A 24,360-nucleotide genomic window follows, 5' to 3' on the forward strand; every position below is an offset into this window, starting at 1 on the left:
TACTGGGAGACAGCTAAGTCATACCACTCTGGTTTAACACGGAGAGCCCATACCTTCACTCAGTAGCTTTAAAATAGTTATTCCTATACTTTCACCTTCCTCTCTCTGCCTTAAAGACTGCCTACCCTGTTTTTAGAGCCTTTGTAAATCATTAACACTTTGTTTTGGTTAATTGATGAGGTGGGAGACAGGTGAGATACTTTCCAAAAGAATTTCACTAGTTGACTAAATATATAATGAAAATCTACTTATTCAGTGAGAACTCTCAACTGTGTGAACAAAGGTCTGGCTGTGTAGGCAGGGAGTAAAGCACCTGATCTTTCTGGTGCTTTAAAACAGGTCTCCCCAGGACATGCTGTGGGCTAAACCCTTTTCTTGAGACTTTAAGTGGTTTTGTTAACCTCAAGACTTACTTCTGCTACAAATAACTCAGTTTCCTTAGCTAAAAGCTAATAGCTATTTAGTAGCAAGGGATTCCATGGAAATGGTTATTGTCAGCACACTGGATGTTGGGCTTACACACTCGAAGAGGTTTTGCTTACGCTTTTGCCCAAGCTGTTTCATAACCTGATGCATCACCAGCATGCTCGGGCTTTTCCACAGGATGTCTTTTTGTTGTTGTTGTTTTTCTAAGCCTTTCTAAGCTTTTCTGGATAAGCCATGACTATGCTACTATGCCATGCCACCAGCAATGCCAGCAGGCTATGAGGATTATAACTGATCCTAACTGTTCTCTCGACAGCACTCCTGACTGGAAGCACCCCAAGCTGAAAACTTTGCACTCCCACTCCTTCAACTTTTATACGGACGCACTCCTGCTGGGAACATACAAGCTATGTCAAAAAACCATAATGCCTCACAGCACTCTTGACGCCCAGCACCAACCCTGTCAGCAGTGATCCAAACTCCTATCTCAGACCAATGTTGTCTGTGCTTTGAGTGGAAATTTTGGCAAAAAGGCCAAAAATGCCCTCCAAAGCCTCTCCTCAGCTTTCATCACCCAAAGTGTCAGATGGTGTGTGAAGGATAAAGCAGCCCGTGTTCGAAGCCACACCCTGACAAAGCAGGCGCAAGGGGGGATAAGGATCAGGGTCTTTAGCACCGCGACAAATCACAAATGGGTCAAAAATGCACACCCCCCCCCCCCCCCCAGATGAAAGCACTGAATGGAAATAGCCCAAGCTGAGGGGAGCCACTCTGACCTGAGAAGAGCAGTCCTACCCAGGGCTGAGGGAGTACACTGCCCGAGGCAGGCAGGCGAGAATTGAGGGCTTAACCCTCAGCTGGAAATGCGTCCAAAAGGCGGGGCTTTAACGCGGGTGCAGTTCTGAGGGGAGATACACCCTCCTGTTGGCACGTAGCCCAGCCTAAAGAAAGCCACCATTCCGGGAGAGGAGGAGGTGGTTCTCGGGAGGCTCTCCACCCCCTCCACTGCCCCCGGATCGGCCCCCTCGCCTAACTACAAGCTGCCCGGGCTGAGGCACAGCTCCTGAGACGCGGGGAAGGCGAGAGGAGGCGGCGGCTCCGCTCCGCCTCTTCCTGCAAGAGCAGCGCAGTTGTCGCCATGGCGCTGCGGCAGGCTGTAGCTGCACTTCCATCTGCCGCCCTCCTCCTCCCGCCGCTGCTGCTGGCGGTGGCGAGCGCAGGGCTGAGCGGCTATTTCGGCACCAAGTCCCGCTACGAGGAGGTGAACCCGCACCTGGAGCGCGATCCCCTGTCGCTGGGTCCTGCCGCCGCCAGGTCGCGACTGCCCGCTGCCTGCGCACCGCTGCAGCTTCGCGCCTTGCTCCGCCACGGCACCCGCTACCCCACGGCCGGGCAGATCCGCCGTCTGGGCCAGCTGCACGCCCGTCTCCTCCGCCGGTCCGCCGCCTGCCCCGCCACCGCCGACTTGTCCGCCTGGCAGATGTGGTACGAGGAGAGCCTCGACGGGCGTCTGGCGCCGCAGGGCCGGCGCGATATGGAGTACCTGGCCCGGCGTTTGGCCGCCCGCTTTCCCTCTCTGTTCGCCGCCCGCCGCCGCCTGGAGCTGGCCAGCAGCTCCAAGCACCGCTGCCTGCAGAGCGGGGCCGCCTTCCGCCGTGGACTCGGGCCTTCCCTCAGCCTCGGCAGCGACGGTAAGCCCGGACACGCGCGTCCCTGAGGGGGCCCCGAGCCGGCCCACCTCCCGAGGGGCCGAGGAGACCCTGCGCCGTCCCGTTCCCACGAGAGCCTGAGGGAGCCCTGTGCCTCCGTACTACCCCGGGGCTGGGGGAAGCTGTGAGGCGAGGCCCGTGTGCCTCATCCCCAGGCCTGGAGAATACCCTGCACCCCGTCCCCCGCTACTGCTGTGATGGAGGGACTGTCCTCCATGGAGGGTGTCTGGGTGGTCGGGCCCCAGTACCACTGGGGAGGGCGGTGCATCCCCCTAGTCACATCCCTGAGGCCCGTGTTTGCTTTCAGAGGTGGACATTGAAGTGAACGATTCTTTGATGCGGTTTTTCGATCACTGTGCCAAGTTTGTGGCCTTGGTGGAAGAGAACAACACGGCAATGTGCCAGGTGAATGCCTTCAAAGATGGGCCAGAGATGCAGAAGGTCTTGGAGAAGGTCGCGAGTGCATTGTGTTTGCCTGTGGAGGAGCTGAATGCAGGTAATTAATGCCTGTTACAGGTGGTTTCATCTCCGAGTCTGGCTGAGAACAACTTCCAAGATGTGTAGTTATGTAGAGCAGGTCACCTAAAATATGTTGTGAATCAGCGATGCAGTCTCTAATTAAATGCAGGAAGCTGTAAACATGTTGGTGTTAGAATATTGAATGCCTGACAGTAGTCAGAAGGAATAGGTGTTTGAAAATATCTTTACTGTAGATTAAATCAACTTTACCTTTGTTGGGAGCCGTATATTATTCTTTTAATTCTACTTTGTGAAGCAGATGTAGCTTTTGTAAAACCTGTAACAGTTCAAACACACAAATAACCTCAGGAAAAGGTCAGCCTGTGTATCTATGTTGTAGCTTCACATACCCAGAATAAAAGTGTTAGGTTTCCCTGTGTGGTTAAGTGATGGAGGAGCCTCCCCAAAGAAATGTTGCTGCTGTTTCCAGCATGTCTCTAAAGCCAGTCTCAAAGTTGCAGCATGCTGCTGTTCAAACTCAGCCACTAATGTGGAAGACAAGTAATTTTAGTCAAAGGCTGCTCTCCATTGAACAGACAGACCTTCCCTATGTTAACTCTTTTGTCCTTTGCGGTGGTGAGGATGGACTAGTGCTTGACACCTATCATCAGCAGAGTGCAAGCATTTGATGTGAAGTGGTCTTGTTTCCCCTCATAGCAATGTTATGAAAAACTTGCAGTCTGAACTTTGGATTCTGTGCAATAATTTTGTTGAAAACTGCTTATTTTTTGTGCTTGGCCTATGAACTAGTGATTTTTTTATTAGGTTACATTGTTTGCATTGCTAAATTGTATGTACATTTCGTTTTAGAGGCAAGTTGAGAGAAAGTTGCTACTTGTGTAGCAGTGGTATATCTTTTGCTTATTTGTTGGATTTATTGCAGATCTTGTTCAAGTGGCTTTTCTCACCTGCTCGTATGAGTTGGCTATAAAAAATGTGACCTCCCCATGGTGTTCACTCTTCAGTGAAGAAGATGCCAAGGTACATGGGAGAGGTATTTAAGAAGCTTTCAAAAGATACCTTAGTGTTCAGATAGAACTATGCACATTCAGAAGCTGTAAGCTGTGTGCCCCTTATTCTTCAGCCTAATAAAGCACTTCTTTGTTCGCTGAAGAGCTCTGCATTAATCAAGCAGCGAGACTGAGATATTCTCCTTTATTCAGCCTTAAAAACTAGTGCTGTCTTAATTTGTCCTGATTAAAATTGTCTTTCCCTTCAGTGCTTAGTTTAGATAATACTTTCATTTTGGTAATATCAGAAGCTCTGGACAGCTTTGTTTTGCATATGGTAATCATATGATAAAAGGCCTTGATTCCAGAGGACGTCAGATGAGATCTTCTAGGTCCTCTTAAGACCCTCTTTATATGGTTTTGGGAACTATCAAATCTCTAAACCTAATGCTTGCTAATAAAACTAGTTGAACCCACATAAATGACATTTGTATCTCAAAAAGTATCCAACATACTCTTTGATGTTTGGTAAGGTGTGTGTCCGTCCCCCCCCCCCCCCCCCGTGTCCCCCCCCCCCGCCCCGAGGCTCTAAAGGAAACTTTGCACCCATGGGAAAGTGCAGAGACCTCTGCATAAGTAGGTGGTTGGCTAAAAGCTAGGCAGTAGAGCTGCCTAGGAGTATGTGCTCACATCTCAAAGATTTGCAAGCTCACCATGAACTTCTGCTGAGACCTGTGCTGTTCAATATGTTTATAAATTACTTAACAGTGAGGTGGGAAAGCTTCCTCAGTTCTTTGAAAATATCAACTTGGCTACAGTGACATTAATGATTAAAAAAAATTTTAAAAACTAATGTTAGGAAAGTTAAATGAAAAAAAACTTAAAGAAAGGGAGCTGCAAACACGGGGAGCATCCTGTGCCCTTACATAAATCCAAGGCACAATTCTTTCTTTGATATGTGTGGATGTCTCTAGAATGTCTAACTAGACAAACTTGGTTAAAGGCATGTGATTGCTTCCATCTGAGGAATTATTAAATAAGCTAAGAATCTTTGACCTTCACAGACCAAATCAGAAATGCTAAAAATGCAGTGGATAGTGATTGGTCTTTGTCATGGCTGGTACCCAACAGGTACCAAAGAAAGCTAGCAGGAGACATTCACAACAGACTATTTTCTTTAACAATGTGCAACCAAGCTGCAGAATAACATTTAGGGTACAATGTTCAAATGGGAGATTGGGTTATTTTGGGAGAGAATCCACTGAAATCTATTAAATTTGTAGAAAACCACCTTAGGGCTCAAAGCTCCACAGTCTGGGGAAGCATGTGCCCCAGGCCTGATTCTGTGTGTGATCAAGAGACAAAGCTCTCAATTTGATGGCTCTTTAGTCTGGTCTATTGTATCTGGTTTTATGTTTAAGCATTCCAAGTCTCCATGTTTGTTGCTTTGTTTTGTGGTAAAGAACTGTTGATTTCGTGCATTATGTTGCTCCAGCTTGTAGGGGGTTTATTTTCTCTTAGCACAATAAGGAGTTGTGTGCTCTGTAACTTTAGGTACTGGAATACCTGAACGACTTGAAGCAGTACTGGAAAAGAGGCTATGGCTATGACATCAATAGTCGCTCCAGCTGCATTTTATTCCAAGATATCTTCCAGCATTTGGACAAAGCAGTGGAAGAGAGCAAAAGGTAAATGAAAAGGCTTTTGTGCTTTAGCAACAAGCTTCTGTTATCAGTCCTGAGTTGGATTTAAGGTGACTAGAAGTATTTTAACCCTAACCCTAAACTCTAGCCCTTCAAAACATAATGGTGTTAGGAGAGTTTAAGCTAGGAGAATTTAATGACGAGAATAAAATTTTTAATAGATCAGTTACTGTAAAGAATATATATTTTTTTTTTTGTCTCCCACTGATGTTCTTGTGCCTACGTAATATATTTCCACCATTTAACTTAGTGATCCATGGAGGCCTTAAAATGGTCCTATACAGTGTGAGAAGAGGCCATTGAGTTAAAATAATGAGCTTTTTGTTTAAAATGTTCTTTTTAAAAATAATTTGTGATGAAAATGGAAGACTCTGGGTTGAAACCATCTCAATACGTTCTGTGATTTGGTTACTTAAGCATGGAAGTCTTGCTTTCTTTCTGCATATTTTTCATTTAAATCTCTTGAGTTACTGGAGCTTTCACTTCAGTATAAGTGTTCTGAAATGTTATTACAGGAAAATTAATTATTCCAGTTAAGTCCAAACACTTAGTGGCTCTAGATTGGAACAGCCTGTTGCAGGGTCCAAGGGGCAGGAGATTAACAGAAAGCTAGTCTTGTTATAACAAACCTTCTTTCTTGTGACTAGAGAAAGGCAGGCTTTAGGCAATGTGCTCGGTGCCCTGTAATAATATATGGTGGTTTGACCTTGGCTGGGTGCCAGGTGCCTACTAAATCATTCTATCACTCCCCCCTCAACTAGACAGAGGAGAAATGTAATAAAGGGCTCATGAGTCAAGGTGAGGACAGACATATCACTCAGCAATTATTGTCACAGGCAAAACAGACTCAACTTGGGGACGAGCGGTTTGATCGGTGGTCCAATGAAGTGGTTTGCCTTCATCTGTTGCCATGTTTTGACAAATCATTTTGTATCAGTGGTACTCTGTGGACTGAGTTGTGCCTTTGTGGTGTCACAGATGTAACCATCCCTATACTTCATTAAAAATTTGGGATTTTTTTTATGTCCTTTGGGATGCAGAAACTGACTCTGCATTCACCACTGGAGCTCTGAGAGATGCAGGAATGTCGAAGTCGCATCGAATACAAGACACAGTTTTTTGTCTACAGGGGAGTTATCAAGTACTATTTGTCTTATTTACTTCAGATATTCACCTGGAAAATCAGACTGTTGTGTCTGTTTTTAGCGGAGTATTAGCTTAGTCTGTGAGATGGTAAAAATTTCTGTGGAAACATACACACCGGCTTTCCTGCTACTTGCATCCAGATTGGTGCCTTGATCCTGCTCTAATGATGTGAGCTCAGGGAAAGGGGCTTTATTGGAATGGAAATGGGAGTGTACAGGGCTGTGCTGCATTGTGTGGCACCAGCAGTCAGGGCCCTTTCTGAATCTCACCTGTGCTGTGCACCAGTTGCTTCTCTTTGTTTTGCTATGAATGGTTTAAAACTTGGCAACTGCAAACATAAAAAAAGTTTAGCTTTGGGGAGGAGTTGCTGTGATTGAAAGGTGGGCTGAAGGAAGAGGAGAGTGACTACTCTCTAGTCAAGCTGCCTTAAGACGTTGTGCTGGCAAATGACCATGCTAGTGTCTGGAAGTTTCATGCTTGTATGGGAGTAATTTTGGAGGTGGTCGAGTCAAAGCAGTGTTTATGCTGGGTCACTGTTGAAATGAACTTTTTCATTGCATCCTGCCTTTGGCCTCAGAGAGAGCTACATGAAAAACACATCAGGACATATCTCATTAATACCTAACTGTGAATACACTGACACTCATACTACTGTGATTGCCTCCAACATAAGCTGTGTCTGCATCTACCAACAAAGTAAAAACTGGGAATGTGAGGAGGAAAGTTAACAGAAAAACAGACAAACAAGGCCCTTAAGACCCCTTTGTCCTTCTAATATCTGAAAAATAACTTCTAAATGTAGCTTGACTTATGTAAGGAGAGTGATCAGTTTTGTTTCCTTTTACTATAATTTGCTCTTTGCGCACTGCCGACATCAAATGATATGCCCTAGTTGCAGCTGTCACAGCTGTGTACATGTGGATTTCATTAGAAAAAAAGATATATAGCTAAAAAAAATCTGTTTGTACTTCTGATTTATTCTGAGCTAGATCAGCAGTTACTAAATGACAAGATCTTTGGGGACGAGCAGGTGTCTGAGGCAGAACACTGAGGGACCGAGAGTGTCCCTTCATTCTGGTTTTCAGCTTTGCCTGCAGAAGTTCAGCTGCAAGCCCTGGAGTTTTCGTGTTGTATTGCCACCACAGAGGAAAACAGGGAGTGAGTTTATGGGTGTGTAAAGGACCAGGACTCTAAAGATCTTGCAAAATTTAAAGCTGGGTGAGTGGTTTATTTAGTCTGCATCATCCTACATGGGAACAGAAAGCTTCCCGAGTGCATTATAGTTGGGATTTAACCCCAGCCAGCAACTAAGCACCATGCAGCCGCTTGCTCCCCCTGCAGTGGGATGAGGAAGAGAATTGGTGAAAAAACTGAAACTCATGATAAGAACAGCTTAATAACTAAAATAAAATAAAACAAAAAACAGTAATAACAATGACAGTAATAACAGTTTTAAAAGGACTATAACAGAGAAAGAAATAAAACCCAAAGGAAAAAAGCCAAAACCACTAAGCCAAGTGATACCCAGTGCACTTGCTCAGCACCCACTGACCAATGCCTGAACAGCAAAGCTCCATCCTGGCCAGTTCTCCCCAGTTTCTATACTGGATCTCACAGTCTACTGTATGAAATAGCTCTCTGGCTCCCTGTGCTCCTGCAGTCTCCTCACTGGCAGGACAGGGTGCAGAACAGAAGAGGCTTTGACACTATGCAAGCACTGTGGTAATAACCAAAACATCCTGAGTCATTACCACTGTTCTCAGCACAAACCGAAAACACAGCCCTGCGTTGCCTGCTAGGAAGAAAAGGAACTCTGTCCTAGCCAAAAACAGGACAGTTCCTTTGCTCAGGAGGAGCATGTGACTCTGTCCCACAACGTAAGGTGGCAGTGTGAGAGCACTGGCTTGATAGTGGAGAACAGTGTTGGCAATGCAGCATTTTTGTTACGTATTCAATACTCAACAGCTTTGTCCTGTTTTCATTTTATATGAGAATTAAAAAGAGAAACCTTGCTTTTATTGTAACCCCATTTCTTTCATGAAGTGATTCTTGACCTTGCAAACTCATTGCTCACTGAATTTAATTGCCTTTGTTAAAGCTCACTTTCTTCTTTCTGGGGAAAATGTGTTCTGCTGATTAGTCTATCCTTAAGAAAGTGAAGAATATGCTAATAAATACCTATTGCTAATTAGTCCAATCTTGACTCTACAGTGCAAAAGTTTCAGACATTTTTAGATCACAGGAATCCAATAGGAATTTCCAATTTTCTTGGCTGAAACTAGCAAAAGTCTTTTCTGTGTAGATCTTGCTGTGCAGCAAGGTGGTTTTGAAGGCTGTGAAAGGCATTTCGCTATATGATTGCTCTTGTCAATTGTCCCTGTCCAGACAGTTGGTGGAAAGCTGTTGGAATATCTGTTCAGGAACTTGAGTCTGATGTTGAATTTATTGATAGTTGTATTAATGACCACTCCTAGCATACACATGCATGGATCCTGTTCTTCTGCAACCTCAGTAGCAATAAAGTGTAACTATCCGATAAAGATTAGTCCTCTACTGGAAAGCATCTGCTCCTTGAGACCTTACCACAGCCTCAGTGGGCCTTTCAGGATCACATTCCTCCCTACCAGTCTGTAAGGAAATGCCACAGTTGTAATTCTAGGCTGAGGTTGAGGGTGAGGGCTCTTCCACACAAATTTTCTTAATTATTCCCCCAAAAATTGTACTGCTAGAGTTGAATATAAAATTTAAACAGGTGATTTGATGTACTGAAATGGCACACTTGGGCAGACTAAGACAATAGTCTATGAAGCGTTTTGGTTTTGTGAAGATGTAAGAATTGCTTTTTTCCCAAGTTCTCCTGCCTCAGATAGAAAATAGAGTCAGGCTATGCAACTACGTGGCAAGAAAGCTAACGGGAAAATACTCTTAATTAAAGTGTTGGGGTTTCCACCTCTGGACCCTTACCAAAAGTGTCTCTGCTTTTATTTTTATGTGGTGAAACGGATAGGTAGTGAGTGACATATACATATGTACTCACTTGCAGTTATTTAAACAGAAGTCCAATTTCTCAAAGGTGTAGTATTTAGAGATACTTCAACACCAGGATATAGAGGATCAATCAGTGAGTATTACCTTACCTTAGAAAATGCATTGAGTTCTTTGTGCCTTATACTTGGCACAAAGCAGTGCCAAGTACTTAGCACTACAGCTAGTGACCATTTTTTTTCCCCCCCTCTACCTAATGTGGTGCTGATGGTAGGAATAACTCCAGATGTGAAGGGCCCTAATTCCTACTCACAAGGGTCTGTGTGCTGCACATGACTGGTGGGACCACCAGTTCAACCTCACTGCTCACTGACTTCCTGACTGCTCGGGAGATGGCACATGGAACTTGGGAGAAGAAAGCAGAAGCACTGTGGCTGTAGGAGGAAGCTGCTGTGGCTGCAACATGGGGTATGGATGTGTAAGAAAACTCTACACAGGAAAGATAAAGATATGTGTTGGTTTTCAACTTTCTGTGAGGTGCCCAGCTTGGCCTTACATCTGAACTGGGAGTGCTTTCTGTCAACAGGAACTGTGTTTCCTAATAAAAAATCCATGTATTCAGTACTTAATGCAATATGAAGCTGCTAATCTTGTAAAAACACCTTAGCAGCTGCATGCTTGGGCAGGGGTGGATTTGAAAATTGATTGTGGCACACTTTAAACATATCTATTATTCATTAAAGCTGTTTATAGGTTTTCTTCTTCTAGCTTCAGATATTTAACAAGTCTGCCTTTTTTGCTTATGAAAGAGAATATTAAATACCTGTTATTACTTTCATGGTCCAAATGGTTTACCATAAAGTTCTGGAACTTGGGAGGTATGTGTTGTGCAGCCGTCTCAATACTTAAAGTGTGGCTAAGGACTGAAAACACTAACCTAGCTGCACACACATACTGAAATACTTGGTGGTTTCCTCTAAGAGTAATGAAGTTCAAGGTATTTAAAAAAATGCATACTTGAATTTGAACATAGTTCAAATTCCAAGTGAAGGTGACTTTTGTAGTTATACAAGGCTAAGTCATAGGTAAGCATCTTGATTTGCCAATTTATTGGTAGCTTTTATTGTTTTGTATAACTTGCTGTTGTCTTTACAGCTCAATTCACAACACAATTGATAACCTTTCTGCAGTCATTTACTCTTGTGCCCTAATCAACAGTTTCAAACCTATGACTTGTTACAAAAGAATTCAATATATGATCTACAAACAAGTAGCTGTTGAAAACTGTTTTCAGAGGGAACAGAGCAAAAACCTTCCACATATACAGTAGAATTAAATTTAGAAGTACCCTTTTGCTCAGAGCCAAATTGTTCAGTCATTTTTCTTCAATAAACTCTCTTTTTTGATTCTGGAATGCCATGTTTGCATGGTGCAGGTTGCTGGTGCTCTGAGTGCATCAGCAGGTTCAGGATATCCTGCATCCCTTGGTGGGAGTTGTAAACCAGTGCTTCTGATCACCTACCCAGTAGCAGAGCAGATCCAAAGGAGGTTATGACACATAGACATGTAACTTACATTATTTCAAGTGCAGGACAGTTTGTAGCTAGATGTGTACTATGTGGGCTTGTTTTGTGGGATGAAGTTGGTACTGTGCTTCCCAGAGGCTTCCTTTTGCAGAGGGCATGGAGATATGGATGACTCCATGTGGCTTTCTATGAGGCCATTTCAGGAGCATTGTCACTGTGTCCCCTGGCTCTTTGGGGTACTGGGAAAGCTTGTAATGAAAACTTCTGGACTGGACACTTGTCAGCTTATCTGCTACTTACATAGTGAGATATAACTTACCAAAAAAAAAAAGGAGGTGCTTGACTTCAGTGTATCTGTTCAGAGAGGAGAATAGGTGAGGAGTGTGTAATGGATAAACTGATCCCAGTATTGAGATGTTAATGTATTCACAGAACAATTTGCCAGCTGTACAGGTCAATAGGCTACGCGGTTTACACCTGAAAAATACCCAAATCTTGACTTCATTTCCAGAAAATCAGGGAAATGAGATGACTTTGGCTACTAAACTGTAAATGTCTCAAACAACAGCTTTGTATCCTATTGTATGGTTATTTTGATAGCTCCCATCTTTTGAAGATGCAACTTGTGACGTGATTAAAGGATGCTTTTGGGGAAAACAGGTAGAGACGTGAAATCCTCCATAGATCCTTGTAGCAGTGTTGCTTTGCAGTTCTGAAGTATATTTGCTGACTTCTCTCAGATACCTGGGCAGTCCAGGGTGACTCCCTGGGAATATGTCTTTTCATCTATCTGCCTAGAAGCAGACATTTAAATGTTGCATCTGCCTTTCAAACCTCCCAGAACATACTTAATTTCACATTAATCAGCTAATACTTGCTTGCTCAAAGTTACTATGAAAAGATAGCTCAGCAGCTTTTAGAGAGTCTTATCCTTTTACCTAAGGAGTTTAAAAAAAAACCAAAAAAACCAAAACAATATCTAAGCAACTAGCACATAAATAAACTGATTAATCAGTCTTTACCTCTGGCAGGAAGGGTTTGACACGTGGCCTGAACCTCTTGCTTTGCTTTTGACTCAGCAATTTGCATCAGCACACTGCTGCTGCAGTAATGTCTGAGATCCATAAGAACAGAGAGGTGGGATCATTGAGAAAAGAGCTTTTGAAAGCGCAGAAGCTGAAATGAAATGTAGTGAAACCTAGTTAGCTTTGGGTAATTATCTCTTGCAACACTAGGTAAGAGCTGTTGCCTTTTAATCAGCTATTTAAATGAGTTTTGCATACTGTTTGCCATGAATGAGCTCATGTATGTCCTAGTTGTAAAAGAAGAAAAAAATTATATTCTCAGTATTTGTGGTAGCGTTTTTTTGTGTTGGTACCAATTCTGGAAATGACTGAGCACAGCTGCCTTCTACTATTGAAGGTGGAAGTTTTGACATGTGAGGACTTAATACTGTTGGACAGATTTTGAGGTTTTTTTCCTTTTTTTTCCTTCTTCTCACTGGTGGTAACACTGAGCAACACCACTGTTGAGTATTTCTGCTGCCCTCTGAGTCTGACCACTGCCACTACACTCCCAGATCTGTGCTGTTTGCTTGTAGATCTAGGGTCCTACCATCTGGGGTTTTTTCCCAGAAATAAATTGCAGGGGGAGATGAGAGGAGTGGAGAGTTCATCACATATCTGACAATACACAGTTTTGAGTGCTTTGTTCTGTCTCTCATATTGGGGAGAAACAGGACAGAATGCAGTCCAAGCTTGCTTGTTTAACAGTTGCTAGAACTTACGTTTCAGAAGTTGTTGGAGGGAATTTTACATGAGGTTTGAAGGATGGCCAGTTAAGTTTTGCTGTAGGAAATATTTCTTCTTATCCCACTATCTCCTTGGGGCTTGGTTTATCTCTAACTGAAAGTCACACTGGTGCTTAGGAAATGAACTTTGGTTAAATCACTTCTTTGATACCTAAAGTGATATATATCAGTAGTCCTAGGAAGAGTAGGAACAATCTGCTGTTGAAGATGGATGAACTCATGTAGAAGATTTAGAGTTAAGCCTGAATCTGCTGAGATTAAGGAGAACTAGAATTTGCCTGAATGATAAATCTCACATCTGTGCTTCACCATGATGCCTTTTTTCCATAGTGAGACTTTGCTTTCAGGGTTGTGCCGATAAGGAAGTTACTGAACAATTAATTTTCAGCTGTGGTCAAATTTACTTAGAAGTTTACAGCTTGCGTCATGCAGAAGCTGAAGTTAACATCTCTCTTCAATTAATCCTGCTCATGCCCTGCCTAGTGACAGTCACTTGTGCGCATTTGGAAGAGCCCCATAAAATGCAATTGCCAGAAATCACTTTCAGACAAGCTCTTAATATTTTATAGCAAAGTTTTATGCAGTCTCTTCATTTTGATTTAAAGCTTAAAATGAGATTTATTTATTTTCTGATAAGTGTGCTTTACCAAGTCATTTACTACTAAACAAAAAGCAAGAAAAAAGTGAATTTAAATATTATCAGCCAGAGTAAAATCTTAAGAACTTTGTCTGATGCTTCCACATGATGCCAAGTTATTAATCAATTGTAAAGAAGATTGAGTGTTGAAACCTGAGACCTTCAATTTTTAGTATTTTATTAGCCTGTGCTACTGGGTTGAGTTTATCAGTGTGTTGCTGATTGTGCTTTGCACTACTATCTTTATCAGAAATGCAGGGGCAGTAATAACCTTTGGCTTTTACATGCTCTGAAGAGGCAATCTTTCATGATTTCCCCATAATTAAAATTGTTATTGTTGCTGTTTTAACTTCAGTGATGATTTTTATTGTCATTATTAGATTATATGATACCACATCTGAATTGGAGTCACGACCCCAGAGACTGAACAGGGAGTGCTTGATAGTTTTAGAAATCAGTTAATCAGCACTGGTGAGAAATTGAGTGTCCTGTGTTAAAGAGACTATTGAAAATTCAAGATTATATTGTACAAGGAAACAGTTTTAATCCTTGTTAAAATGCAGTTGAATGAGTATGGATGGGAGGGGTTATGTCTCCCAAGGTGGTTTGGCCTGTCAGCATGGTGAAATAAAACCTTAAGTTACGGGGAGAATGAGGGGCTTATTTATTCTGTCGTTGTCATGACATTTTCTTTCCTTGTTCTTCAAATCAATGTGTCTATGTGTATATACTAGAATTTCTTTCCACTTTGGGAAACTGTCTTGTGGGCTTGTTTTTTTTTTAACAAAGAACTCAACCATATTTTTGTGATTTATTTCCATTTCAAAACTCCTGCTAGCATCAGCTGGAAGGTAAAGCCAAACCTCACTTAAAGCCAGTGCTGAGAATTTTTAATTTTTTTTTTTTAGCTACACTAAAACATTTCCTTTGAGGACTGAGTTGAATGTGGGAAATCAAGTCCCTGTGGAGTGAATAATGTCTATGTAAGACTTAGTAAACTGTAAAATACAGACCACCCTGTTTGGAAGCAGAGGTGTGTTGAATGAATATGTACCAAGTTCTTAGAACTGGATGATACTGCCCAAGAATACTAAAAGTTCTTGAATGAAAAGCAGAAATAGCAGCCAGTGCCGGTTGGTTTCAGCCAAGAGGCTTGTGGAGGCTGGCAGATGTGATGATTTAAAACCAAATAAATAAAAGACAACTGCGAAAAGCAGCTCAGGGGAGAGAATCAGAATTACAGAGTAGTAGAAATAGTGATTTGAGACAAGCATGGATGAGTGCCTTGAGGAATGTGATCTGCTAGAGTAGTGTCTGTGTGGCTTTTGGAGCTGTTCAGACAGATCAGCCAGCAGAGAAACAAGGTGGTCTGGGAGACAGTCATGATTTCCAAACATCTTTCAACAGGTTTCCTTCTTAAAAGCAGTCAAGCAGCCAGGGTTAAGCAAAAAGGATCTTACATGGGTAAAAAAATGCAGAAAAACACAAGAAATGGAGGACAGGGATAGCTAATAGACTCTCATAGCAGAGGCAAGTCTCTCATGGAGATAGATCTGCAAGGAACTAGGCTGCTCAACGTGACCATGGAAAAAGAGATGAGAAGTTAAGTGGCACTGCAAATGCGGCACTTTTATTCAAGATAAATAAGATAAATTGTTTCTACTAAGAATGGACTTTGTGCAACTAATTAGTCTTGAAAATTACAGCTCTGTAAAGTAATCCACATCGTAAAAATGATCTTACTGTCATCTCTCAGAGTCTGGCATAACTTGCTCAGGAGTTGAGTTTTGAGGTTGTTATAGCTGTCTGCAAGTATCTCAAACTTCTGTAAGCTACCTTGAAAAGATGTTAGATGTCATGAATTAACAAAATGGAGAGCATCAAGGGTGCAGCATACATTTTCCAGACAGTAAGCCACATTGCGTACTTCATACTCTCATCTAAAAGGGTGTAGCTCATTTGAAAGAAATTGTGGAATGGCTAAGGTAGGATTTCTCAATTTGGAAAAAATATTGTTGCAAAGTTATAAGTAGAAGTAATTTAAATCACACAGAATCTTAAGGATTGGAAGGGATCTTGAAAGATCATCTAGTCTAACCCCCCTGCCAGAGCAGGCCACCTAGAGTAGGTCACACAGGAGCTCGTCCAGGTGGATTTTGAATGTTTCCAGAGCAGGAGACTCCACAACCCATTTGGGCAACCTGTTCCAGTGCTCCATCACCATCACAGTGAAGAAATTTTTCCTTGTATTTCTTTGGAACCTCTTATGTTCCTCAATATACCCATTGCCCTTTGCCCTATCATTAGATAGGACAATGAGATTGGAAAACAACCTGGCTACATCCCCCTGACAGATGCCCTTTAGATATTTGTAAACATTAATGAGATCCTCCATCAGTCTCACAAGGGCAGAGTAGAACCTCTCTAAACTTACTACACACACCCCTTTCTAATACACCACAGGATGCCACTGGTCTTCTTGGCCACGAGAGCACATTGCTGGCTCATGATCATCCTGCTGTCCACTAGCACCTTCAGGTCCCTTTTCCCTAGACTACTCTCTTAACAGTTTATTTCCCCAACCTATACTGGTACATAGGTTTCTTCTTTCCCAGATGCAAGGCTCTACACTTGCCCTTGTTGAATTTCATTAGATTTCTCCCAACCCAACTCTCCAACCTGACACAGCCTTCTGGTGTGTCAGCCACTCCCCTCAGTTTAATATCATCAGCAAACTTGCTGACAGTGCACTCTGTTCCCTCATCAAGATCCTTAATGAATATATTGAACAGTACCGATCCCAGAACCAGCTCCTGAGGAACTCCGCTAGATACAGGCCTCCAACTAGGCCCTGCCCCATTGATCATAGTTCTCTGCCTTCTTCTCTTCAACCAGTTAACAATCCACCTCACTACCTGATCATCCAGCCCACACTTACTCAGTTTTGCTGTGAGGGTGCTGTGGGAGATGGTGTCAAATGCTTTATTGGCATTGAGATAAATCACACCCACTGCACTGCCACCATCTATCCACCTGATTACATCTTCATAACAAACTATCAGGTTGGTCAAACTTGACTTCCCCTTCGTAAAGTTATGTTGACTGCTCCCAATGACCCTCTTATCTTTTAAATGCCTGTATACAGCATCCAGGTTCCATCACCTTTCCAAGGATGGAGGTTAGGCTGACTGGTCTTTAGTTATCTGGGTCACTCTTTTTAAAGACTAGAATGACATTTGCTTTCCTCCAGTCCTCAGGCACCTCTCCTCCACAACTTACTGAAGATGATGGAGAGATGTTTAGCAATGACTTCTGCCAGTTCCCTCAGCACCTATGGGTGCATCCCATCTGGGCCCATGGATTTACATACATCCAAATTGCTCAGATTAACCCAGTCCTCATCAAACAAACAAAACTCCTCCTTTAACCTGACTTCCTCTGGAGTCTGGGGCTCCTGAGAACAATCTCCAGCAGTATAGACAGAGGCAAAGAAGGCATTCAGTAACTCTGCCTTCTCTGTATCCTCTAACAGCAAGGCACCCGCCTCACTCAACAGTGGGCCTACATTGCCTCTAGCATTAGTTTTATCTGCAATATATTTGAAGAAGCCACCCCTGCTGTCCTTGACTCTCCCTTGCAAGGTACAACTCTGACAAGGCTTTAGCTTTCCCAGTTGCCTCCCTACATCCTCTGACAACAGCCTTATATTCATCCCAAGCAGCCATCCCTTTCTTCCATGATCTATAGACTCTCTTCTTCCACTTGAGTTTGCCCAACAGTTCCCTATTGAACCACGTGGTTCTACTGGTTCTCTTTCTTGATTTCCTACCTGCTGGGATGCTCTGATCCTGAGCCTGGAAAAAGTGATCTTTGAATAGAGACCAACTATCTTGGGCCCCTTTTTCCTCCAATACCCTGTCCCATGGAATGTCCCCTAGCAATTGCTTGAAAAGGCCAAAGTTGACCCTGTTAAAATCCAGGGTTGTGATCCTACTTGGTATCCTGTACCTACCGCACAAGATCCACAGAAAGAAAAAAATATAAGAGCAGTGTGTGAAGTTGTGCAACTCCTTGACACAAGATGTTGTGCATGATAGATATCTATGTGGAAGGATTTGACAGAGGAAAGATTCCTTGAGAGGTCATACATTACATAGAAGTCACAATTGGCCTAGGAGACGTCCAAGTTGGAAGTTGCAGGAGGTTGAAGGAATAGCCTTCTGTCTTCAGCTAGAAGTGTGTAAGTTTTTCTGCTCTTCCTATTTGTTGGCTGGCAGAAAGGATTTTAATGTGTCCTAAAACCTAAAGATACTGCCCTGAAGGTGCGTGCAGAGGGGGAGGTTATAAATGAATCAGTCGAGTGAGAAGAGAGAACAGAGAATGGAGAGGGAAGGAAAGAGAAAGGGGTTGAAGAATCTCATAGCTTTTAAAATCTTAAAACAAGGAAAGAAGTCATAAATAACAAGGGGAGAAAAGCAAGCAGAACCACTGATATTGGAGGAACTGGAAGAGGGGCTCTAGTGAATCTGCACTTCTTAGGGCAGCAAGGACATAGTTAGAAGCAAATGTAACATTCTTCCTACAGAATCTTGTAGTGATGTTAATGCTTCTCTTGAACAGGAAACAGAGGCAGGTTTCTGATCTATTTGTTTTGAGTCATGTTTTGTGAAAAGGGAGAGTCTGTGCATACACGTCTATGGATCTCAGTCAGGAGAGCTGTGGGGTCACTGGGGAGCAGCACAGTGCAAGGTGTGTTTCAAGCTGCACAACCACCACAGCCACATTGAGCTGATGGTACAGAGCCCACCTTGTGCTCACACTGAACTCCTGCTAATTGGATCAAAGTGTGGACAGTCCCCCAGTTAAGCATTTATTCAGTTGTTTTAGACTTCAGGTGGAAGCAGAGGAAACACCTCCTTTTCAGGCTAATCAAGATATGTCATCTGTGGGTGGCCTTTAATGGCAGCTAAAATGTTGACAAACATGCCCTTTTGTCTCATGAAAGCTAAACATGTATTAACATGTGCTACAACAAGTGACCTAGGCTCCTGAGTGCTACTTGGAGATGGTCCCAAAAAGCCATCACCTGTTCTGGAGCAAGGGACACATTTTCATCTTGGCTGATGCTTCCCTGTGGAGCAAGGTAGCTCTTATCTTTTCATTTGGTTAAACAATGTGTTGCACAAACTGGCTTTATTCTAGGCTTTATTTGTGATATGAATCAGTGGTTTAATTTGCTGCCTTATGTGCTGAGGATGTACAATATTTTTTTTTTCTAGATTATATTCTCTATTATTAGTAATAGAGTAGTAATCTGGCTTATAATTTGGACTAATAAATTGCAGAGGTGCAGCTGTTTTTGTCCAATGATTGGATTGCTGTCTTCAGCTTAAACGTTGGGAAATGCAGTTCTAGCACGATATACACTTAAAAGCATTGGTGGCTGCAGAGGTAGGCAAGAAACACTTCTTAAAATCCTTCACTGGTCATGGCGTGCCAGGATGGAAGCAGCTTGTGTGTTAAATCAGTAATTTGTTTCCTTGTGCAGGCAATCCTATAGCTGTACTTAGGTCAGAGGGTAGTAGGGCTTTACTGTAGTTCCTTGATATGCACATAGGTTTGTACTTAGGCTTAATTTTCATCTTCAAACTCCATTGTCACTTGTCCTGTACTGCAGCAGTTGGAAAAGATTTTGATCTTCAAGTCTAGCAAAATTAATGCTGAAGACTACAAATCTCCAGATATACAATAATAACAATATGCAGCCTGCACCTTGGATTAATTTAGACGGAAGCTTATTAAAAACACTTTAAAAGTTTGGTATCATCTGAAGTATTTAGAATAGCTGAAGAAAAAGGGTATGTTTAATAAGAAATTGTTGGTCTTTGTCAAGTGGATTGTGCCCTGGATGATCTCGCTTCATAGTTCATTGTGCATTGTCATTCAGGTACTTTTTGCATCTGCCAGGGAATGACAGACAAAAATTTCTGACTCTAATCAATATTATTAAACACAATTTAGCCTCCAGGGAAAATCTGTTATATTTTAACTGCAGCAAATCTGTGAAACTTGTAGTAAGATTTTTATTTGGTTAAAAAAAATCCCAACCTTTCAGGGAGTTTGTCCAAACACAACTCACAATGGGGGAATTGCTATTTGCATTGGCAGTAGGTCTGGGCTACAGAAACAGTGAGTTACTGCAATGTTCTTGAGCCTTCGCACGTGCAGGCTGTGGGAGGGGACTCTGTCATGTCTGATGAAGGGCTTGACTTGGTCTGTGTATTAGCAAAGCCTTGCAGCCAGCTTGGTGGTGTGCTGCTCTTCTGTCAAATTCCTGATGGGAGGAGGCAATGCTATTTACAAAGCTTTAATCCAAAGCCAATATCTTAACTGTAGCATGGTCATTGAATCCTCCTGGGAAGAGCAGAAGTGAAGAAGTGAGTTGGAGGGATGTCCTGAGTGTATGGACACACAGCATTCATTTGTTCCTTGCTGTTGTTTGCCATATTTATATTCCACTCTAGCTGTACTCTTAACTACATCTGTTACAACTTCTTACATTTTATGTAGAAGTCAACACCTTAAATTGGGACAAAACTTAGGGTTAAAGCTTGGATACTTTAAAAAAATGTGTAATATTCTGAAATTCCTAAACAGTTTTATCGAGCCTTGGAGTGAGCCACATTTGAAGTTTACTTCTTTAAGCCTCTGTGGCTGACAACTGTGATAGATTGGTATGTTTGTTTTAAAGCACAGCCTCTTGCTCATCTTTTGTGCTTTTTATTTTTTTTAGTTCAAAACCCATTACTTCACCTTTGATTGTACAAGTTGGACATGCAGAAACACTTCAGCCACTGCTTGCCCTTATGGGTTTCTTCAAAGATGATGAGCCTCTCAAGGCAAACAATTACGTCAGACAAGCCCATCGGAAGTTTCGCAGTGGCCGGATCGTGCCTTATGCAGCCAACCTGGTGTTTGTGCTTTACCACTGTGATCAAGTGAAAACCTCTGAAGAAGAATATCAAGTTCAGATGCTGTTGAATGAAAAACCGATGTTGTTTCATCACTCAAATGAAACCATCTCTACTTATGCTGACCTCAAGAACTATTACAAGGACATCCTGGAAAACTGCCACTTCAAAGAAGAGTGTGAATTACCGAAAGTTAATGTTACTGCGATTGATGAACTTTGAGGGAATGAAATGAGTGGGTGTTCTGCAAATTGATCTTGGTTCTGTACAACAGATGTGAACACACACTTTGGATGACTTGCTGCTGCTGTGTTGACTTTCTAAACTTGCAGATTTGCTGAGTTGTCTCAGCTCTGTGCATTGTTAATTACATAAGCAGAGTTAAAAACTGAATGCTGTAAGAGGGATATTGCTGAGAATTTGTAACAAATACATCATGTAAGACAAAGCATACCTGTCTGTTTATATGTATGGCCATTCCTCTTATGCCGCAGATGGATTTAAATGCTGGTGCAACTTCTGTTTTATCAGAGCTGCAAGTGGTTTGACTGATTCAGTATTGCTTTGCACTGCCTTGTTTGCTAGCTACTATTGACCTGTGCCAGGCATGAAATAATTCGTGTGAGCTTTTGTGCTCCTTTTCCTGAGCTTCTAGGAGGGAGAGAGTACATAATCCTTCTCCACAGCTGCCTAACTTCTGCCTGAACATCACTGTGGGGACATCTCTTTATTGGATGTTTAAATAAGGAGGAGTTTCAGTGTTCCTGCACCGGAAAGGATCCAGGACTTAGGAGTCTTGAAGTCATCATTGACCCATCCTGCATAGAAAGTTAGCCTCCAGGGTAAGTAAATTGTTTTTTAAAAAAAGAAATTTAAAAAGGAAAAATGAGGGTGTGGAAAGTAGACCCTCTTCTTTTAAGGTGGTCTAGAAGATGCAGCAGTTGTTCTCTAAGTAATCTAGTGTGTCCTTTCACCTGACACCATCAATTTCTTGTGGTAAAGGTTTGGGCTAGGGCCTTCAGGTCAGGCTCTGCTACGACTGTAAACATCTTAGTTCTCTCAAGGTGCTGACAGTTTTCTTAGCAGCTCTGGCTGAAGGCACCTCCGGAGATCCCCAGACCAGTTTTCTGCTTAAAACATTATTTTTGGTAACCCTAAATCCAGGCAGATTTTGGACTAGAAAATGTTTCTGGCTGAGACTTGGCTTTTGCTAGCTTTAAGTCACTGAACATAGTGTCACTCATGTAGGCTTCATACACTTGGTGTGCCACCTTGTTCTTGAAATGAAACTGGATTCAAAGAAATTAATTGCATACAAGTACTGGTGACCTTTTAAAGCAACTGCACTTAAAGTAGGTTCACATTCTACTGAAAGATAGAAAGTATTTAAGAGCTATCATGTGTGGCAGAAAAAGGAAATGAAGATAAATTGTCCAGAAATGTCTGAAATGGAGTTAAGTCAGAGAAAAATACCTTTGTTGCCCAGAAGGGAATGGCTGTGTGAACAAGTTGCCCCAAAGCAAATGAGGGTGTAGATTTATGGTGCTGGTAGCTCTGGAAATGCACACTCACACTCTGTAACAGATGTTCCAGAGCACACCCTGTGAAGTGAGGCATAGTTTGCTGTGTTTGCTGTGGAAGAGGTGAAAGGTCAGTGTAAGCAATTACCACCAGGTATCAGATGCATTATAAACATTTATACCCTCATTTTCTGCAAGATAACTTGTTTTTGTACACTTAACTTCAGAACTGGGAGCTTAACTGCTGGGAAAAAAAAACAAACAAAAAAACCCCAAAAACAGGAAAGAGAAAACCAAAGTGGCTCCAAATTGAGGAGTTAAACTTAGTGTGTAATTTTCTAAAGTTTCTTGAGGACTTACACTTCTGTCATTTTTTTTTTTCATGGCTTGTATAAAAGCCATGAAAGGTTTACATATCTGTAAGGTAAGGAGCAATCAAAAACCTGATTTTTACGATTGTACTGTGAGTTAAGGGCTCTTTCTTACACTGGGATGTAGAGTCCTGTTTGATTAGTGCACAGGTTTCTGTGGAGATCAAGGTTCTGGTCACTGCAGATATTGATTAAAACTGATGGATATTTATGGTATTTATTTCAGTATTAACATCCCAGTGAAATACATGCCTGCATTAGCTCTGCAGCTATTTTTCTGACACTAGTGAAATGGTTAGGGAGGAGTATCACTGCTGAAACAAATGTAAGAATATAGATCAGGATAATTGTCAGCCTCAGCATATGACTTCTACTGCTCTATGTGCTTTGCATGTCTCTTTTTTTCACATGGTCCTATCTTGAGACTAGTTCAACGGATTATAGTTACTGTGACAGATGCCTGCTTTGAACTTTATTGCAGCATTTGAGGCAAGCTACAATGAAGTGAACCTTTGTTTAAAGGCAGTTAAGTTTGGTAAATAGCAGATACAAGGGTGAGAAGATACACTTTTGAACAAATATTTTTTCTGTGGATCATTTGTCCTATAATGATTCATGATTTGAACAGAAGGGGTGAAAACCTGACTGTTGGAGATGAATGGAGAATTTCTGTTTGTCAGCTCAGTCAGACTGATTTTCAGACATCATGTTTGTTATAAGATACAGCCTTCTTCCTCGCAGAGAAGGAATATGTTGCACTTGATTGGTTTTTTGATCATGTGCCAGATAAGTTAGAGGAAGCCAAAAATTCCTTCTACTGTGAAGTATCATTTGGTTCTGCATTTTCAAGTTGCTTGTATGTTTAAATTCTGTGTCCAGGGCCTCTTCAGAGGCTGTTTCCTATTTTGCCTTGGAGTACACTTCAGTGTACTCTTCAGTGGCTCTCAGCAATTAACTGAGAAAGGAAAAATGCTGTTTGGTTTCAGATTTGTATTTAAGGGATGTGCTGACTCACTCTTTTGACTGAATGTGGAAATTTTTCACAATTGTAGCAATAGAAGTGCTTGCACATGTAAGTGTTCTTAGGGACTTGTTCATGGGACTACTTTTACCATTAGGGAGGTGACTTCAGCATTACACTTTTATTTAGTAAATATTACATTTAATGGATAAAAATATTTCCTTGAAGCTGGGCCCTGACTCATTGAGTAATGTTTGACCAGGCTGCTGTGTCTCCATAGCATTGCAAATTACCACATCCTGAAAAGGTCCTACAAGAAAAAGAATGGTTTCTCTTCCTTCCTGAGCCTCTGGACAAAATACCTTGTCTCAATCATACTTTGAGAACTATGTCTTCAGCCTTTCTCAAACTAGGAGCTTTCAAAGATGAAAAGTACCAAGTGTTTTGGCAGCTGGCCTCCAATGTATTAGAAATGTATTTTACTTTGTTAAGTATCTAAAGCTTAACTAATCTCTCTGGCAAATTATTTTTTTCCTTTCTAGTAAATAGTGCTGTAATTCTCATGAGCTTTGAGCTGTCAAACTGCTGGACACAATGCAAATTTTTAATCATGTGGTACTAACTGGATGAATTTTGAGAACTTGCTTTGTAATTTTAGTGTTGTGAAATAAAACTGCACACTTTCTTCATCTCTACTTTATGAGCAGTAATGATACCTTTCTTATAATGGTTGTGTTCTGCTTAAATACATTGAGTAGGTTGCTATTACTTGCATTGGTTATTTTAAGTCATCAAACTGCTTGACGATGAATATAAAGTGTGTTAATTAGGTTTTTACTCTCTCATTTTGTGGTAAGTGAAAATTTGCTCTTGTTTCCAGGAGCCCTGGTTTTAAGTGATAATTTCCTGACACGGTTTTTGCAGTCATTACCGTAGTATGGAAACTGTCTGGAAATGTCCTGCATTTTGAAGTGAGGTGTGGGATGGCTGCCTTTTTTTCTGCAGTCCAGAACCTTCTGCAGTATTATTTTTTAAATGTAATCACTCAATAAGAGATTTACCGTGTTGACTGATAAAGAATAGAAACATACATCATGCAATGTTTTTTCTCATTTCTTGTAGGTGT

General features: G+C 41.9%; 1 protein-coding gene across 3 annotated transcripts; it reads left to right on the forward strand.

The window, feature by feature from the left end:
* The first annotated feature begins 1,368 nt into the window (after positions 1 to 1,368).
* Positions 1,369 to 23,929, forward strand: MINPP1 (multiple inositol-polyphosphate phosphatase 1). 3 transcript variants are annotated; one of them, XR_009819207.1, is made up of 6 exons: positions 1,369 to 2,117; positions 2,443 to 2,631; positions 3,538 to 3,635; positions 5,159 to 5,292; positions 20,205 to 21,224; positions 23,497 to 23,929. XR_009819207.1 is itself a non-coding variant. In XM_010203615.2 (5 exons), the coding sequence occupies exons 1-5, from the start codon at positions 1,565 to 1,567 to the stop codon at positions 20,602 to 20,604; spliced, it is 1,374 nt and encodes a 457-aa protein (XP_010201917.2). In that variant the 5' UTR covers positions 1,369 to 1,564; the 3' UTR covers positions 20,605 to 23,929. The 3 variants fall into 3 exon arrangements, 1 of the variants encoding a protein (XP_010201917.2); XR_009819208.1 differs by having other exon boundaries at positions 23,515 to 23,929; XM_010203615.2 differs by having other exon boundaries at positions 20,205 to 23,929.
* Positions 23,930 to 24,360: the final 431 nt, after the last annotated feature.

Source organism: Colius striatus, chromosome 8 (assembly GCF_028858725.1).
Source record: "Colius striatus isolate bColStr4 chromosome 8, bColStr4.1.hap1, whole genome shotgun sequence".
Lineage (NCBI taxonomy): Eukaryota > Metazoa > Chordata > Aves > Coliiformes > Coliidae > Colius > Colius striatus.